This window comes from Corylus avellana, chromosome 8 (genome assembly GCF_965113065.1).
Source record: "Corylus avellana chromosome 8, dhCorAvel1.hap1.2, whole genome shotgun sequence".
Lineage (NCBI taxonomy): Eukaryota > Viridiplantae > Streptophyta > Magnoliopsida > Fagales > Betulaceae > Corylus > Corylus avellana.
Window position 1 is genome coordinate 1,059,227 of NC_142497.1, and position 18,397 is coordinate 1,077,623.

At 34.3% G+C, this 18,397-nt stretch overlaps 2 protein-coding genes and 1 pseudogene across 2 annotated transcripts; all 3 read right to left on the minus strand.

Annotated features, from left to right (window-relative positions):
- Window positions 1–174: 174 nt before the first annotated feature.
- LOC132163705 (receptor-like protein 2 pseudogene) lies at window positions 175–2,367 on the minus strand (annotated as a pseudogene).
- Window positions 2,368–10,494: 8,127 nt separating this feature from the next.
- LOC132163706 (receptor-like protein 3) lies at window positions 10,495–12,741 on the minus strand. The gene is made up of 2 exons (XM_088519058.1): window positions 12,054–12,741; window positions 10,495–11,963 (listed from the first exon to the last, which is right to left on the minus strand). The coding sequence occupies exons 1-2, from the start codon at window positions 12,739–12,741 to the stop codon at window positions 10,495–10,497; spliced, it is 2,157 nt and encodes a 718-aa protein (XP_088375184.1).
- A 2,587-nt stretch (window positions 12,742–15,328) lies between these two features.
- Window positions 15,329–17,569, minus strand: LOC132163709 (receptor-like protein 3). The gene has a single exon (XM_059574078.2). It carries the CDS (start codon window positions 17,567–17,569, stop codon window positions 15,329–15,331), a length of 2,241 nt encoding a protein of 746 aa, XP_059430061.2.
- Between the last annotated feature and the right edge of the window lie 828 nt (window positions 17,570–18,397).

The window sequence follows — 18,397 nt, forward strand, 5'->3', positions numbered from 1 at the left end:
CCGGAGACAGATTAATAGAGGGGAACTCACATTAAACGCAACTTAATTGAAAGCATGAGAACCAAATTATTCAAATTAAAACTTGGGAAAACAAATCGATTATAGACTTTAGAGCCACCAAGAAGATTATACTATACACTCATAACCTTATGTGCAATCCAGTGAAACACATTCCTAGTGTGACATATAGAGCCTCTTTTTTACATTGTCCAAGAGTTGGAAATAAGCGACTCTCCAATTGTAGTTAAAAAGTAAAGGACCCAAGACTCCCCAAAAGCCTGTAAAGAAGCCAAGAACTACACTAACCGGAAACCATGGCATTCCAATCCAATCTTCATCATCTTGAATGTCCTTGTCAACCTTGCTGTGAACAATATCAACACACCCATTTGGAAGTGGTGGGCCACAAAGTCTAGGGTTGCCCTCATATGCTGAGGCTTCAAAGCTTTGGAGTTGAGTGCTTAATGGTATTGGTCCTTGGAGATTATTGTTTGCAACGCTAAAATTAGACAAGAAATGCAGACTAGTCAGGGATGCTGGTATTTCTCCTGACAATTGATTTCTAGATAGGTCTAGTCTTTCTAGGTTTATGAGTTCAGATATTTGGTCTGGAATGTTGCCTGAGAGGTTGTTATGACTAAGACCTAGCATATGAAGCTGCTTCAAACGTCCAATCTCAATAGGGATATTGCCACTAAGATTGTTGTTTGAAATGAATATTTTTGGCTGCAGGTTTGAGAGAGAATTGTACTGATGAAAGGCATCGAGAAAAATTGGCAAATACAAATGAATATCGTCTCTTGGAGCCTTTGGAGATATTAGGGCTAGAAATAAACAAAATTCCTTTGGGAATTCACCTGAAATGAGGTTATTAGATAAGTCTAAACGGAAAAGTCTCGGAAGAGTTGACAACCAATTAGGAATTGAACCTGTGATACGATTGAAACTTAGATCTAGGATTTCTAGATTCCTAAGCTTAGATAACCATATAGGCAATTGACCAGTCAGTTGGGAAACAGAAAGATCTAAAGCTCGAAGATTTTTGAATCCATCAAAACCAACCACAAGGTCATCACCTGGCATTTCCTCGTGCAGAAAGTTTCCTTCTAGGAAGATTATGTTGAGATTCTTGCAATGCAACAAAATCTGGATTGCCCCCGTGATATTGGTTAGCCTATTGTGACCAAGGGAAAGGAAAGATAAGAATTTCAATTGAAGCACCTCAGGCAAGATTTGTCCCTCTAGTTGGTTTCGAGAAAGTCGAATAGCCCTTAGGTACTTGCATGAGTAAAGGCTTATTGGCAAGCTACCTGTGAAGTTATTTCTGCCTATGTCAAGAATAGAAAGTTGACGAAGACTAGAGAAATTATAGGTGGAGATATTTCCTTCAAAAAAATTGAGCCATAGATTCAATTTTGAGAGATTAGTACAATTCATCAAAGATGGGGGCAGAGAACCTGTTAAGGAGTTTATATGAAGGAGTAGATACTTTAATTTGGAGAGATTTCCGATATTGACAGGCAGTTTGCCGCTCAAATCATTTTCATATAACTCAAGGTTGGTGAGTTTAGTAAGGTTCACAACGTCATTGCTAATGGTTCCTGAAAGATAATTAGAAGGTAAAGATATTTCTTCCAACCTTTTCGCACTATGTATATCATGAGGGAGCACTCCAGAGAGAGAGTTAAAACCTGCTCGAAGAACTTTTAGTTCAGAACATCCTCCAAGTCCATTAGGAATTTGGCCATTATAATGATTATGAGAGAAATCAAGGAGCCTCACAAACGAAGAATTGATGCAAAGAGAGGAAGGAATAGGACCTGTGAAACTGTTGTTGCTAACATTGAGCTTGATCAAGTTCCATGCCCGTAGAAGGAATGAAGATTGCATCATCCCATTGAAGTTATTGCTTGACATGTCAAGTATTTGAATGGACGTTGGCCAACCGGTAGAAGAGCCATTAGATGAAAACATCAATGATATATCTCCACCCAGATAGTTGTAGCTCAAATCAAGGATCTTGAGTTGATTAAAGGACGAAAAGAATCCGGTAGGGACAGCTCCCGAAAATGAATTGTGGGAGAGATTGAGGTGAGTGAGCCTTGTGAGGTTTCCAAGAAAGGGAGATACACTCCCTTTGAGGTGTCTAGAGGGTAACCAAATACGGGTGACCTTACCGTTTTGATCACAAGAAATACCTTCCCAACGGCAACAATCAATAGAGGACCAATTTAATGGAGGAGATGATGTATTGAAGGGAAAGGAGAAGAGAGAGACCTGGTCGTTTTGGTCGCATGCATGATTTGCAGCCAAAATGCCGAAGAGAAACAAGGTGAAGAGGAGATGATGAGCCACCAAATCTTTCATGTTTCTTTTTTGATAACTCATATCAAAAGAAAAAAGAGAGAAATGAAGTACACCTTGTATAGATCTCTGTAACTTTGCAGCTACGGTAATTGGAAGAACATATATATAACTTTCCCATTCAAAAGGTTTTTTTTCTTCTTTCTTTGACTAAGGATGTTTCATGAATTCGTCAGCGCGTGCCACTGACGGTTGATTTATTCATGCCAACTTTTCAATAAATTCGCACCACTAAAACATAAGACGAAATTTCTTTTTTGACTATGGCTCTTGCATAAGTCATCAAGATGCACGCCAATTTTTTTAAAAAATCAACGCGGTTTTCCTCTTCCCCCTTCTTTCTCTTTGTTGCTCTTTCCCTGATAGCAGTGTTTCGTGTTTTTTCTGTAATTTCTTCCAAACTCCGTTTTTGACAATTTTGTTTTACATTTAGATCTAGTTTTTCAAACTCAGATCTACTCATTTTCACCAGCCAAGACGTGTCTTTTCGAGGATGTTTATAATGCCGTGCTCCTACGCTGCTGTTTGTATTGGGGATTTTGTTTTTTAGATTTTAGCTTTGATTTTTTGTCATTTGTGTTCTAGTCTTTGGGTCGAGGATGTGAGTTGGTTCCTAACATTTTAAGCCGATGAGGAGTAGATTGGTATGGGGATTATCTCTCATGGCCGGAAAATAAAGTTTGAAAATTTGGGCTACCTATGTCTTAGATCTAGTCTGTCCGAAGCAGATCTGTTTCATAATTGTAATTATATATGGGTTAGCAGAAGAAGTCATAGATAATACTTGATTATAAGAATTTTCGGATTGTATCTATGATTTTGTAACCTCATAGTTTTTTACTATAATTTATGTAAGAGCTTTATGTTCCTGATCTTTTATCAATAAAATTTGACAAGATTCTCGTTAAAAAATAAAAATAAAAAAAATAATCATCAAGATGCCAGCTTTCAACATGAACATTACAAAGTGGAAAGAAGCAACCTTGTCCTCTTCGAATTGATTAACTCTTCATCATGCAGGATGAAAAATGAAGAATCAGATTTTTTTTGTTTTATTTTATTTTGGTTATGAGTATTTAATTTTTATCTTTTAATTTATTTTGTAATTTAATAATGAACTTAGCCCAAAGTTGGTCAATTAAGATTAGAGTTTTTGTCGATCTATTTAAGTGAACTACTGTAACAATTTAGAGATGAATGAAAAATTATATATTTTGGAATAAAATATATATATATTTTGGAATAAAATATATATATATTTTGGGTGAATACTTTTGTTAGAGATGAGGTTTCTCTTTTTGAGGTGTGATTCCTCTTGTTGGATAATAAGACTCTGTTAAACTCTATTATTGGCGGGTGAGACTCTCTATTCAATATAAATCTATATTTTCTTTTCTTTTTTGTGCTGCGTCACTTTCGAACCCTTCGCTATTGGCGAGTAATGGAATTTAATATGGCCAGCTGCTTTGTCAATTGTCTTGACTAACTAGCATTGAAAAGCATCTAAAGGACTTACTTGCACCACATATTTTTCAATAAATTTGGCAATTGAAATCCTGCTATACTTTATATAAGAGAGTTTTCTCATAAGAAATTGAAGATAAAGTTTATGTTAAACAATGTATCCTTGGCCATCAATAATGTTGGGTAGAATCTCACTATCAAAAGGAAGAAAAATTACACCTCAACAAATTTCTATCTCTTAATAAGTTTAGTAAAACCTAAATTTATTCTCATTCATCATAAAAATAAGCTTCATTGCATCACCTTATATCAATTACCACTAGATAATAAAATAAAAGATAAATAACCCGCGGAAGATAAAATGCTATAGACATTGTTCCACTTAGCTTAGCTTGACTCAAATTTAAATGACTACTCCTTTGGCTATGTGGTAGCTAGTTACTCAATCTTGCAATAATTCTTCATGACGTAATTAACTGGCTCTGTCAATTTCTGCATTTTTTTAAAAAAAATTTTTTATGACAGGAAATTTTTTAAGACAGGATTACTTCGTGTACACATCCTTAAAGGATAAACCCTAAACTCGTACAAGGTGCCCACCACACGAATCAAGTAAGACTTGGCTTTTTTCGCAAACGTGATTCTAAAAAATTGTTTAGACCCATAACCTAATTTGTGGGTTCTTGTGTAGGAGATTTACAGAAAACAAAAAACAATATTAGTGCTATCCTCAAACAGATGAATGGATACTCTATAGTCTACACAAATCACACGAGAGAGAGAGAGAGAGAGAGAGAGAGAGAGAGAGAGATATTTTTGTATTGCATTTAAGTTGGTCTCTCCCTCCGTCCTCGTCAACGTTTCATTTCGCATTGAAAACAATTTTTTTTTTTTTTTTTCATTGATCTTAATTTTTTTTTTTTTTTTAATGGTGAAGTGATTCCTCTCCATTTCACTTAAAATGAGAAATAAAAGAAGATTTTGAACTCTCAACCAATTGATATATGTTGAACAAGCTATTAAAATAATAATTAAGTGATTAAATTTCTTTCTTTCTATAAGCTGAAGCTTCAACCATGTGCAAAGGGGACAAACTCCTCATCTTTTCTTGCATGCACAACAAATGGTGAGACAAACCTCTAAAATTTTTTTTTTCTTCACCATGTGCAACAAACAGGGACCAAATTGACAAAGTCCACCCTCTTTTATGGCATGCGCAAAAAGGAGACAATCCTTCTTTGTTAAATCATCACTTATTTTAAAAGTTTAAATTAATAGTAAATGAAAAATTTAATCATTTTATTAATATTTTAACTTATTCAATATGATCTCACACGGGACTCCAACTATTTATCTCCCCAGTCCCCAATACTATGATATGCGGTGGAAGAAAACCAAGCAAAAAGCAAGATCAATTTGACGATTTATTCCACTATAATTAATTGGCAAAGTTGAGAACTAGCTTGAATCAGCGAGGTGAATTAAGTTCCCCTAATCTCCTTGTTTATAACTTTGTTGATGCAATTAATTCATTTTAAATTAGCAGAGGATCTTGCATTGGTTTATCACACGTGCCCCAAACCAAATAAAATCACGCCAGTTTCACAGCATGGAAGTTGCAAACAACCGTAGAAAGTTGAAAATTTTCATTCTAACATATATAGCAAATCCTAATCAAGCCTAATGATGTTGATTTTTGTAAGGTCGGACTGAATGATAGTGGACACCTGCAAAAATGAGAAGACCATCGGAGGCATTAAGTCAGAAAACTTTTTTAAGATAATCTCAATAGAATTTTAGTTTTTTGGGCTTTTTATGCCCTCTGTTTTTCAGAGCTTGTGACACTTGTTATAAGATTTTGGAGATGGTCTCCAAGACGAGTAATGCTATAAGTTTTCCTAGAGTTATCACAAATGTGATGTGTCTTTTAAAATCACCGTTGAATTTTAGATGTGATTTATTGATTTTTGATCTATTGATGATTTTAAAAGCCACATTACATTTGAGATAACTCTATGAAAACTTATAGGATTACTCCTCCAAGATTCCCAACACGATATTTTCTAAATTTTCGCCACAGAGTGGGCAAAAATTCCCAGTACATAGTTGATCTTTGGTCATTTATTTACTCCTCCAAGATTCCCAGTACATAGTTGCATAGTGTGTACTGCTTAATTTATACGACCTTCTTTGAGACGATTGTGTCTTTTTTTTTTTTTTACTATTTATTTATATTTTTTGTATTGTAATTTTTGTTTTGAATCTATTGTTGTGAAACTTACCTTCTTCTTTTTTTTATTGGGTGAGATTTTACAACTCTTTTATTAATAGAGTGGATCTTTGGTCATTTATTTCCGTATCAAAGCCTAGTTAACAGTTATTCTTGTGTGATAACAACTCATGATTCTACATTATTATGCTGATATTTAGTTGGATCATCTGTCATTGTTCAAAAATTATTTCTTTTGTCGGTGAACTTCCATGTTTTGAATTTTCTTGCTCTGTACCTTGGATTTGCCAAAAAGACCTTTTCTGAAGCATGAGGACCTTCCACTTGCGTCGGGAACGGTTTGGAAGTACATACAACTTTTCCAACAAGCGTACGAAATTCTTTTTCTACTAAGGATCTTGCATTAGTCATCAAATGTGTCCTGAACCAAACAAATCAATGCCAGCTTTTCAACACAAAAGTAAGGTAATTAATATGATGCTTATTTTGTTTCTATTGGAGGACTAGTTCACACCACCCACTTGGAATCTTAATCCATCAGTTCGATCGTCTGCACATTTTCTTCCTGGCGTACCTCGAAATTTCTTTTTTGACTATGGCTCTTGCATAAGTCATCAAGATGCACGCCAATTTTTTAGAAAAATCAACGCGGTTCGTCCTCTTACCCCTTCTTTCTCTTTGTCGCTCTTTCCCTGACAGCAGTGTTCCGTGTTTTATCTGAAATTTCTTTCAAACTCCGTTTTTGACAATTTTGTTTTACATCTAGGTCTAATTTTTCAAACTCAGATTTAATTATCTTCACCAGCCAAGGTGTGTCTTTTCGATGATGTTTATAATGCCGTGCTCCACCACTCTTGTTTGTATTGGGGATTTAGTTTTTTAGTTTTTTAGTTTTGATTTTTTGTCATTTGTGTTCCAGTCTTTGGGTCGAGGATGTGAGTTGGTTCCTAACATTTTAATCCGATGAGGAGTAGATCGGTATGCGGGATTATCTCTCATGGCCGGAAAATAAAGTTTGAAAATTTGGGCTACCCATGTCTTGGATCTAGTCTATCCGGAGCAGATTTGTTTCATAACTATAATTATATATGGATTAGCAGAAGAAGTCATAGATAATACTTGATTATAAGAATTTTCTGATTGTATCTATGATTTTGAAACCTCATAATTTTTTACTATAATTTATGTAAGAGTTTTATGCTTCTGATCTTTTATCAATAAAATTTGACAAGATTCTCGTTAAAAAAAAAAAATCATCAAGATGCCAGCTTTTCAACATGAACATTACAAAGTGGAAAGAAGCAACCTTGTCCTCTTTGAATTGATTAACTCTTCATCATGCAGGATGAAAAATGAAGAATCAGATTTTTTTTTGTTTTATTTATTTTGGTTATGAGTATTTAATTTTTATCTTTTAATTTATTTTGTAATTTAATAATGATGAATGAAAAATTATATATTTTGGAATATATATATATATTTGGGTGAATACTCTTGTTAGAGATGAGGCTTCTCTTTTTGAGGTGTGATTCCTCTTTTTGGGTAATGAGGCTCTGCTAAACTCTATTATTGGTGGGTGAGACTCTCTATGCAATATGAAATCTATCTTCCCTATTTTTTTTTTTTTTTTTTTTGTGTGCTGCGTCACTTTTGGACCCTTCGCCATTGGCGAGTAATGGAATTTAGTATGGCCAGCTGCTTTGTCAATTGTCTTGACTAACAAGCATTGAAAAGCATCTAAAGGACTTACTTGCGCCACATATTTTTCAATAAATTTGGCAATTGAAATCCTGCTATACTTTTATATAACAGTTTTCTCATAAGAAATTGAAGATAAAGTTTATGTTAAACAATGTCTCATTATTAATTTTAAAGTTTATTCAATAATAATTTTAAAAGTTACATTAATTTTGAAAAGATACAAAGAAGACTTAAGTCTTCCTTCTACACTACAAAAAATTAATTTTTTTTCTTGACTGAGTACTATTTTTGACGTGTTAGGTGGCCTGACACGTCACTAGAATTTAATGACGTATCATTATTGACGTGTGTTGTGCTAGTTAGCATTACCCATCAAAATTTCATTTCACATTGAAAACAAAATTTTTAATGAAAGGACCTAAATATCTGCCAGAAAAAGTCCTTTTTTTAAAAAAAGAAAAAATGAAAAATTAATTATTATTTTTTTCTAAATTGATCGGATCGATTGTTGACTTCAGCTCTAATAAGGCTTGCCTTATGTCCACTCCAAAAATCGTGTTTGGACTTTAAAGACATTGACATCGTAGTCGTTGCTGTGCTTATATATGCACATGTGTCTTGCAATAGTGCTTTCCCTCTCCATTTCAAGTGAAAGGTTTATGAATTATATAGAACTTGTTATTTAATATTTTTAAATGTAACGTAATAATATATTTATCACGTAATATTATGTATATAATTAAATTTGTCAAATAAAATCTTTACTATAAAATACTCATCTTTATTTCATATCAAATTAAGATAATCTTATTTTCCTGAACCCCCATGTAAAATGTCACCACTCACCACCACCATTTCATATCTTATAAAAGCATCTCCAACAAAGGCTGTTATTTTAGCATTCACGTTAATATATATATATATATATATATACTATTTTTTTTTTTTTTTTAATTTCGTCTTATAAATTTAATAGATTAATTATTAAATTTATAGGCTCATGTAAACTTTACACAAATTCAATGATAAACTTATCTATTTACTATGAAATTAGATGATTAAAAAATGGTTGAACGAGAATGAATCCTATCATTAACGATTAGGTAAGCTAGATTTATCGGTGGATTTGAGTGTGTCGAGATAATGGCCTCGTAAGAAAATATTTACTGGCCAGAAGCCCACAACTATGGCTACAAGCATAAGACAAAGCCTCAACTTTTAAATAAGATCTTATAAAAGTAATGCTATATACTGAACAAGTATTTCTATTTTTATTTCCCTCTGTATTTTCCTTTGTTATCTCGAAAAAAAAAAAAAAATGGTTATCTTTACCTTTCATCCACAAAAAACTGATATGGCGTGGCCTTCCATAGCATTAAGTGGATGGAAATGAATTTTTTGATTAGGAGGATTACGCCACAATAGATTTTCGTGGAGGTAAGGTGGATACTTGTCTGGTATATAACATTACACATCTTATAATGTTGACAATTGATATGTTAGTCCTAACCAACGTTTGAATTAGTCCTTATATATATATATATATATATATATATATTCTATGAATTTGCTAGAACTATCACGTCTGTCTTGTTTGGTAATAGACTTGCTTAGTGGATTTTTAGTTTAGAAGTAATTGATGTGATGTAAAGTAAATAGAAGTTTTGACTTTTTTGTATAAAAAAACTTTTGTTTTGTAGTGGGTTTTTGTTTAAATACTAATAAAATGTGATTTATATGATATAAAAAGTACAAATATTTGGGACTTAATTTTTTGTAAAAAAAATGGGACTTGTTCAAGTCCATTGCTAAACAAAATCGTCAACATTGTGAGATAAAAATGTAATTTTCTAGCATTGACAAGGTTCGAAGTTATAATCTTTATTAAATTATTATTTATCCAAAAAATTGAAGCTAATATATAAAAAAGAATAAATTTAATCATTTTATCTTACACGAGAGTCCAACCTCCCTAGTCCCCAATGCTATGATCTCCCCATAATTGGCAACTAGAATTTGGGCCGGATGTGGAATTTGTACTTTTGTTGAAGGTTTTGGTATTTGTGTTATATTGGTACTTGTTAACTTGCAAGTCTTTGGTGTTCTGTACTCTTTTTTTTTTTTTTTTTTTTCTCGAGATTTTACGACTCAAGGTCATTTAGTATCAAAGCCTAGTTAATAGTTATTCTTTTGTGATAACAACTCATGATTCTACATTATTATGCTGATATATAGTTGGATCATCTGCCATTGTTCAAGAACTATTTCTTTTGTCGGTGGACTTCCATGTTTTGAATTTTCTTGCTCTGTACCTTGGATTTGCCAAAAAGACCTTTTTTCTAAAGGCATGAAGCTTTTCTAATTAATATTATCACATCAATTATAAATTTTAAATAACACAACACTATATAGATATAACAAAATAATATCCTTACTATAAAATGAATTTTTTCATATGGGAGCATCCTTTTCCAAACAAAAGAGGAGCAGAAACAGGGCATTGATACCCATAATTATTATTATTTTGGTTTTTTTCTTGGGTGAAAAGCTGATATAGTTGCTGCTTTTGGTCAGAAATTTGTTTTCCATTTTTAAGTGAAAAAAAGTTGAAAATTTTATTTTAGTGGCTGTGGATAAACAGTGCTGGACAAGAGGTTCAAACTGAAAGCAACTTGAAAGCAAGAGAACTAAATTATTAAATATTGAATCATGAGAAACCATATTGATAACAAACTCTAGAAAGACCTTCTGCTCAATCTGGCCAAACACACGGCTGTTGTAAAGTGGAACCTGTCTTTTATGTTGTCAAGGAATTGGAAATATGCATCTCTCCACTTACGGCTAAAAAGTAAAGGGCCACAGACTCCCCAAAAACCTGTAATGAAACCGAGAACCACAATAATCGGAAACCATGGGATTCTGGGCTCATCTTCCTCATCATGAAGCTTCTTGTCTCCATTGTTGCTAACAATATGGGCACACTCAGGAAGCGGGGGTCCACAAAGTCCGAGATTACCCTCATATGAAGAGGCACTAAAGCTCTGGAGTTGAGTGCCTGATGGTATTGGTCCATAGAGATTATTGTTTGCAACGCTTAAATGAGACAGGAAATGCAATCTAGCTAGCGATGGTGGCATTTCTCCGGACAACTGATTTGCTGATAGGTCCAGTTTTTCCAAGTTTATTAGCTCAGATATCTGATCTGGAATGGTGCCCAAGAGGTTGTTGTGACTAAGATCTAGCAAATGAAGTTGCTTCAAATGGCCGATCTCCACCGGGATGTTGCCGCTAAGATTGTTGTGACCAAGGTATATTGCTGGTCGAAGATTGAAGAAAGAATTGTAACGGAAAAAGATACCATTTCTCTTGACATAAAATGGTGATGCGAAATAACTATTGTTCGCTTGAGAATTTGCTGACACTAATGCTGGCAATGTGCAAAGATCCTTCGGTAATTCACCAAAAATGAGGTTATGAGACAACTGTAAACGCCAGAGCCTTGGAAGAGTCGACAACCAATTAGGAATTGAACCTGTGATACGATTATGATTTAGATTCAAGTGTTCTAGCTTCTTAAGCTTGGATAGCCATATAGGCAATTGACCAGTCAGTTGGCATTTACGAAGAACCAAAAGTTGAAGATTTTCAAATCCGCCATTGCCAGCCATATTGTCATCGGTTGGCATTGCCTCGTTCAGAAAATTTCCTCCGAGGAAGACTATGTTGAGAGTCTTGCAATGCATCAAAATCTTGAATGCTCCAGTGATATTGGTTAGCTTATTGTGAGATAGTGCAAGGAAGGATAAGAGTTTCAATTGAAGCAGCTCAGGTTGAATTTGTCCCTCCAGTCTATTGGTGGCGAATCGAATTGCTCTAAGGGACTTGCATGAGTAAAGGCTAGCTGGCAAAATACCGGATAAATGATTTCTCCCCATATCAAGAAAGGTAAGTTCATGAAGACTAGAGAAATTAAGGTTGGAGATATCTCCTCCAAATAAATTGAACGCTATATTCAATTCTATGAGCTTTGTGCAATTCATCAAAGATGAGGGCAAAGAACCTGCTAAGTGATTCACATCAATCCGCAGGTACTCCAATTTGGAGAGCTTTCCAATATTCTGAGGGAGCTTGCCACTCAATTCATTGTCATGTAACATGAGGGTGGTGAGTTCGGTAAGGTTTGTGATGTTACTGCTAATGGGTCCTGAAAGATTATTGGAAGGTAATGAGATTTCTTTCAATAGTTTTGCATTGTATATATCACGAGGAAGCAATCCTACGAGTGAGTTAAAACCAGCTCGAAAAACCTGTAGTTTGGAACATCCCCCTAATCCACTAGGAAGTTGGCCATGATGATGATTATGAGAGAAATCGAGAAGTTTGACAAACGGTGAATTGTTACAAATAAAGGATGGAATAGGGCCAACAAAACTATTGTTGCTGACATTGAGCTTGGCCAAGTTCCATGCTCGTTGGAGGAATGAAGATTGGATCATCCCATTGAATTGATTGCTAGACATGTCAAGTATTTGAATGGAGGCAGGGAGGCCAATATGAGACGAGCTATTAGATGAAAATAGCAATGATATATCTCCGCCTAGATAGTTGTAGCTCAAATCAAGGATCATGAGTTCATTCAGGGATGAAAAGAATCTAGTAGGGAGAGAACCTGAAAGTAAATTGTGAGAGAGATTGAGGTGAGAGAGATGTGTGAGATTTCTCAGGGAGGGAGATACAGTACCTTTGAGGCTTTTAGAAGGTAACCAAATATGGGTGACATAACCACTATGATCACAAGCAATACCTTCCCAGTGGCAACAATCAATGGAAGACCAATTCAATGGAGGAGAAGACGTATTGAAGGGTAAGGACAAGAGAGAGTCTTGGTCTATTTGGTTGCATGCATGATTCACAGAGAAAATACAAAAGAAAAACAAGGTGATCAAGAGGAAGAGGAGGTTATGAGCCATCAAATCTTTCATGGTTCTTGTTTGATAACTCATACCAGAAGGAGCATAGTTTGGTATCATATATAGAAGAAGCAAGAGAAAAATGAAGTACGTACACCTTCTATGGCTCTTTCATAAGTCAGCAAATTAGGTGGGGGGTTTTTGACTTATTAGGTTGCTTGACATGTCACATTAATTTTGAAAATACACAAAGAAGGCTTGACAAAAAATGAGTATTTTATTGATTGGGTGTTTTTGACGTGTTAGATGGCCTGACATGTCACTAAAATTTAGTGACGTGTGTCGGGGTAGCTAGCATTACCCATCGAAATTTCATTTCACATTGACAACAAAATTTTCAATGAAAGAACAAATATCTGCCAGAAGAAAAAAGTCCTTTTTTAAAATTATTTATTTATTATTTTTTCTAAATTGAACGGATCTATTGTTGGCATCACCTCTAATATGGCTTGCCTTATGTCCACTCCAAAAATCGTGTTTGGACTTTAAACACATTGACATAGTAGTCGTTGCCGTGCTTATATATGCAGATGTGTCTCGCAATATTGCTTTACCTCTCCATTTCAAGTGAAAGGTTTATGAATTATATAAAACTCGTTATTTAATATTTTTAAATGTAACGTAATATTATGTATATAATTAAACTTGTCAAATAAAATCTTTACTATAAAATACTCATCTCTATTTCATTTCAAATTGAGATAATCTTATTTTCCTGAACCCCATTGAAAATGTCACCACTCACCACCACCATTTCATATCTTATAAAAGCATCTCCAACAAAGGCTGTTATTTTAGCATTCACGTTAATATTTTTTTTTTATATTTTTTTTATTTCATCTTATAAATTTAATAAATTAATTATTCAATTTGTAGACTCATGTAAACTTCACACAAATTCAGTGATAAACTTATCCATTTACTATGAAATTAGATGATTAAAAAATGGTTGAACGAGAATGAATTTTATCATTAACGATTAGGTAGGCTAGATTTTTCGGTGGATTTGAGTTTGTGGGCCGAACAAGTAATCATGGTACTTCTTAATAGAATTAATTGTGGCTGTGGCCGTGTCGAGATAATGGCCTCGTAAGAAAATATTTATTGGCCAGAAGCCCACAACTATGGCTACAAGCATAAAACAAAGCCTCAACTTTTAAATAAGATCTTATAAAAATAATGCTATATACCAAACAAGTATTTCTATTTTTATTTTCCTCTGTATTTTCCTTTGTTATCTCAAAAAAAAAAGTTATCTTTACCTTTCATCCACAAAAAGCTGATATGGCGTGGTCTTTCATAGCATTAAGTGGATGGAAATTAATTTTTTGATTAGAAGGATTACGCCACAATAGATTTTCGTGAAGGTAAGATGGATACTTGTTTGGTATATAACATTACTCGTCTTATAATGTTGACAATTGATATGGTAGTCTTAACCAACATTTGGATTAGTCCTTTTATATATATATATATATATATATATATATATATTCTATGAATTTGCTAGAACTATCATGTCGGTCTTGTTTGGTAATAGACTTGCTTAGTGGATTTTTAGTTTAGAAGTAATTGATGTGATATAAAAAGTAAAAATATTGGGGACTTAATTTTTTTGTAAAAAAAATGGGACTTGTTCAAGTCCATTACTAAACAAAATCGTCAACATTGTGAAATAAAAATGTGATTTTCTAGCATTGACAAGATTCGAAGTTATAATCTTTATTAAATTATTATTTATCCAAAAAATTGAAACTAATATATAAGAAAAAATAAATTTAATCATTTTATCTTACACGAGACTCCAACCTCCCTAGTCCCCAATGCTATGATCTCCCTAGAATTGGCAACTAGAACCGGATGTAGAATTTGTACTTTTGTTGAAGTTTTTGGTATTTGTGTTGTATTGGTACTTGTTAACTTGCAAGTCTTTGGTGTTTTGTGTTTTGTACTCTTCTTTTTCTTATTATTTTTTCATCTTCTTTTATTTTTTTTTCCGAGATTTTACGACTCAAGGTCATTTATTTCCGTATCAAAGCTGAGTTAATAGTTATTCTTTTGTGATAACAACTCATGATTCTACATTATTATGCTGATATATAGTTGGATCATCTGCCATTGTTCAAGAACTATTTATTTTGTCGGTGGACTTCCATGTTTTGAATTTTCTTGCTCTGTACCTTGGATTTGCCAAAAAGACATTTTCTAAAGGCATGAAGCTTTTCTAATTAATATTATCACATCAATTATAAATTTTAAATAACACAACGCTATATACATATAACAAAATAATATCCTTACTATAAAATGAATTTTTTCATATGGGAGCATCCCTTTCCAAACAAAAGAGGAGCAGAAACAGGGCTTTGATACCCATAATTATTATCATTTTGGTTTTTTTCTTGGGTGAAAAGCTGATATAGTTGCTGCTTTTGGTCAGAAATTTGTTTTCCATTTTTAAGTGAAAAAAGTTGAAAATTTTATTTTAGTGGCTGTGGATAAACAGCGGTGGACAAGAGGTTCAAACTGAAAGCAACTTGAAAGCAAGAGAACTAAATTATTAAAATTGAATCATGAGAAACCATATTGATAACAAACTCTAGAAAGACCTTCTGCTCAATCCGGCCAAACACATAGCTGTTGTAAAGTGGAACCTGTCTTTTATGTTGTCAAGGAATTGGAAATATGCAACTCTCCACTTACGGCTAAAAAGTAAAGGACCACAGACTCCCCAAAAACCTGTAATGAAACCGAGAACCACAATAATCGGAAACCATGGGATTCTGAGCTCATCTTCCTCATCGTGAATATTTTTGTCTCCATTGTTGCTAACAATATTGTCACACTTTGGAAGCGGGGGGCCACAAAGTCCGAGATTGCCCTCGTATGAAGAGGCACTAAAGCTCTGGAGTTGAGTGCCTGATGGTATTGATCCATGGAGATTATTGTTTGCAACGCTTAACTGCGACAAGAAATGTAGACTTGCTAGTGATGCTGGTATTTCGCCGGACAGCTGATTTCCAGAGAGGCCCAATTCTTCTAAGTTTGTTAGCTCAGATATTTGATTTGGAATGCTTCCTGAGAAATTGTTATGACTAAGATTTAGCATACGGAGACATCGCAAACGACTGATCTCAACGGGGATGTTGCCACTGATATTATTGTTTCCAATCAGTATTCCTTGTGGCATGTTAGAGAGATAATTGTATTGGCTGTAGATACCATTGCTAGAGAAAAAGATAGGTAAATCCAGATAACTATGATCTATTAGAGTTCTAGCTTGTTCTGATACCAAGGCCAACAATCCACAAAGTTCTTTTGGAAATTCACCTGATATGAGGTTATTTGACAAGTCTATATAAAAGAGCCTTGGTAAAGTCGACAACCAACCAGGAATTGAACCCGTGATACGATTGAAACCTAGATTCAACACTTCTAGCTTCTTAAGCTTAGATAGCCATATAGGTAATTGACCAGTTAGTTGGCTAGAATCAAGACTCAACAATCGAAGATTGCATCCATTAGAACCAACAATACTACCATTAGCTGGGATTACCTCATGCAGAAAATTTCCATTAAGAAAAACTATGCTCAGAGTCTTGCAATGCATCATAATCTTAATTGCCCCTGTGATATTGGTTAGCCTATTGTGAGCAAGTGAAAGCAAGGATAAAAATTTCAATTGAAGGAGCTTAGGTTGGATTTGTCCTTCTAGTTGGTTTCGGCAGAGTCGAAGTGATCTTAGAGACTTGCATGAGAAAAGGCTTGCTGGCAAGTTGCCATTGAATTCATTAAACCCCAGGTCAAGTATAGTGAGTTGTTGAAGACTCGAGAAATTAACGGCAGAGATATCTCCTCCAAAGAAATTGTATCGTAAATTCAATTTTACGAGATTTGTGCAATTCATCAAAAATGGAGGCAAAGAACCTATTAAGCAGTTCATATGTAGAAGCATGTACCTTAATCTGGAGAGCTTTCCAATATTCTGAGGGAGCTTACCGCTCAATTTATTGTCATATAACTCTATGATGGTGAGCTTTGTAAGATTGGAGATGTCATTTTTGATATGTCCCGAAAGGTCATTGGAAGGTAAAGAAATTTCCTCCAACTCTGTCGCACTGTATATATTGGAAGGAAGCGATCCTGTGAGAGAGTTAAAACCTGCTCGGAAAACCTTTAATTTCGAACATTCCCCTAGTCCACTAGGAACTTGGCCATCATGATGATTATGAGAAAAATCAAGGAGCATGACAAAGGGAGAATGAATACAAGGAGAGGAAGGAATTGGGCCCGTGAAACCATTGTTGCTAACATTAAGATTGATCAAACTCAATGCTCGTTGAAGGAATGAAGGCTCAATCCTCCCACATAAGCGATTACTAGATATGTCAACAATTTGAATGGAGGCAGGCAAGCCAGATATACTTCTAATATCTCCAGATATATGGTTGTGGCTCAAATCAAGGACCTTGAGTTGATTCGAGGATGAAAACAATCCATTAGGTAGAGAACCTGAAAGTGAATTTTGGGAGAGATTGAGGTGAGATAGACTTGTGAGGTTTCCAAGAGAGGGAGATATGGTACCTATGAGGCCTTTAGAGGGTAACCAAATATCAGTGACTTGACCTTTATGATCACAAGAAATTCCTTCCCAATGGCAACAATCAACGGAAGACCAATTTAAAGGAGGAGAAGAAGTATGGAAGGGTAAAGACAAGAGAGAGTTGCGATCTGTTTGGTTGCATGCATGATTCACAAAGAAAATGCCAAAGAGAAACAAGGTGAAGAGGAGATGATCAAGAGGCATGAAACATTGCATGATTTTCGATTGATAACTCATGGCAGAAGAAGTATAGTTATTTTTGGACCAAAGGAACAAAAAGTGGAAGTCCTAGAAGACGCAAGAGAAACATAGGGAAGTATCAAGTATATATAATGTAAGTTGGCCCAAATTGCAAGTATATATAATCATGTCAAGTATATATAAAAGTATTATGTTACTTGTTTAATCTAATAACGAGTTAATCAACAATGGAAAAGTATTTGAGTTCACCATCAATTGACTTTGGCGACAATGCAAAGAATCTGACGGTTTGGAAGCACATACAACTTTTCCAACACAAAATTATTTTTCTACTAATTAAGGATCTTGCATTAGTCATCAATCGTGTCCTAATTCAAACTTTTCAACACAAAAAGAGTGGAATAATTCTAACAACGCGTATCCTAATAATTTATATTCAAAACCCGATCCGTAGTTTCTTGTAGAAATATGTGTCGGCCGGAAATATAATATGAAAGAGATAAGAGAGCGAAAGCAAAATAACATTATCCGATCGAGTTATGTGATAGCAGGTCATAAGGTTGGTTGATACATCCTTATTCGAGATTGACTAGTAGTGGAATATATATGAATCAATTGCTTATGTTGTTTCTATTGGAGCAGTTCAAACAACATATCCAGTAGAAACATAGTAAGCAAGTGATTCATATTACCTCACTAGGTTATAATTACTAGTCCTCCTTTGCATGTCTCACACTACCCACTTGGAAACTTAATCCATCAGTTCGTCTGCACATTTTATTATAGTTTAGTATAATAAGATTTGGATCAAGCCGAGTCAACACCATTAGACAGAATTAATAAACAAATCAATTTTTGGTCAAC

Bases quoted from the DNA above. Each gene is read 5' to 3' on its own strand.
- LOC132163706 (XM_088519058.1), bottom strand. From the start codon at position 12,741: ATGAAAGATTTGATGGCTCATAACCTCCTCTTCCTCTTGATCACCTTG. The intron at 11,964-12,053 runs GTTTTAACTCAC...ATAATCTTTCAG, and splicing joins ACTACAGGTTTTTCGAGCTG to GACCCATTAGCAGTAACATC.
- LOC132163709 (XM_059574078.2), bottom strand. From the start codon at position 17,569: ATGAGTTATCAATCGAAAATCATGCAATGTTTCATGCCTCTTGATCAT.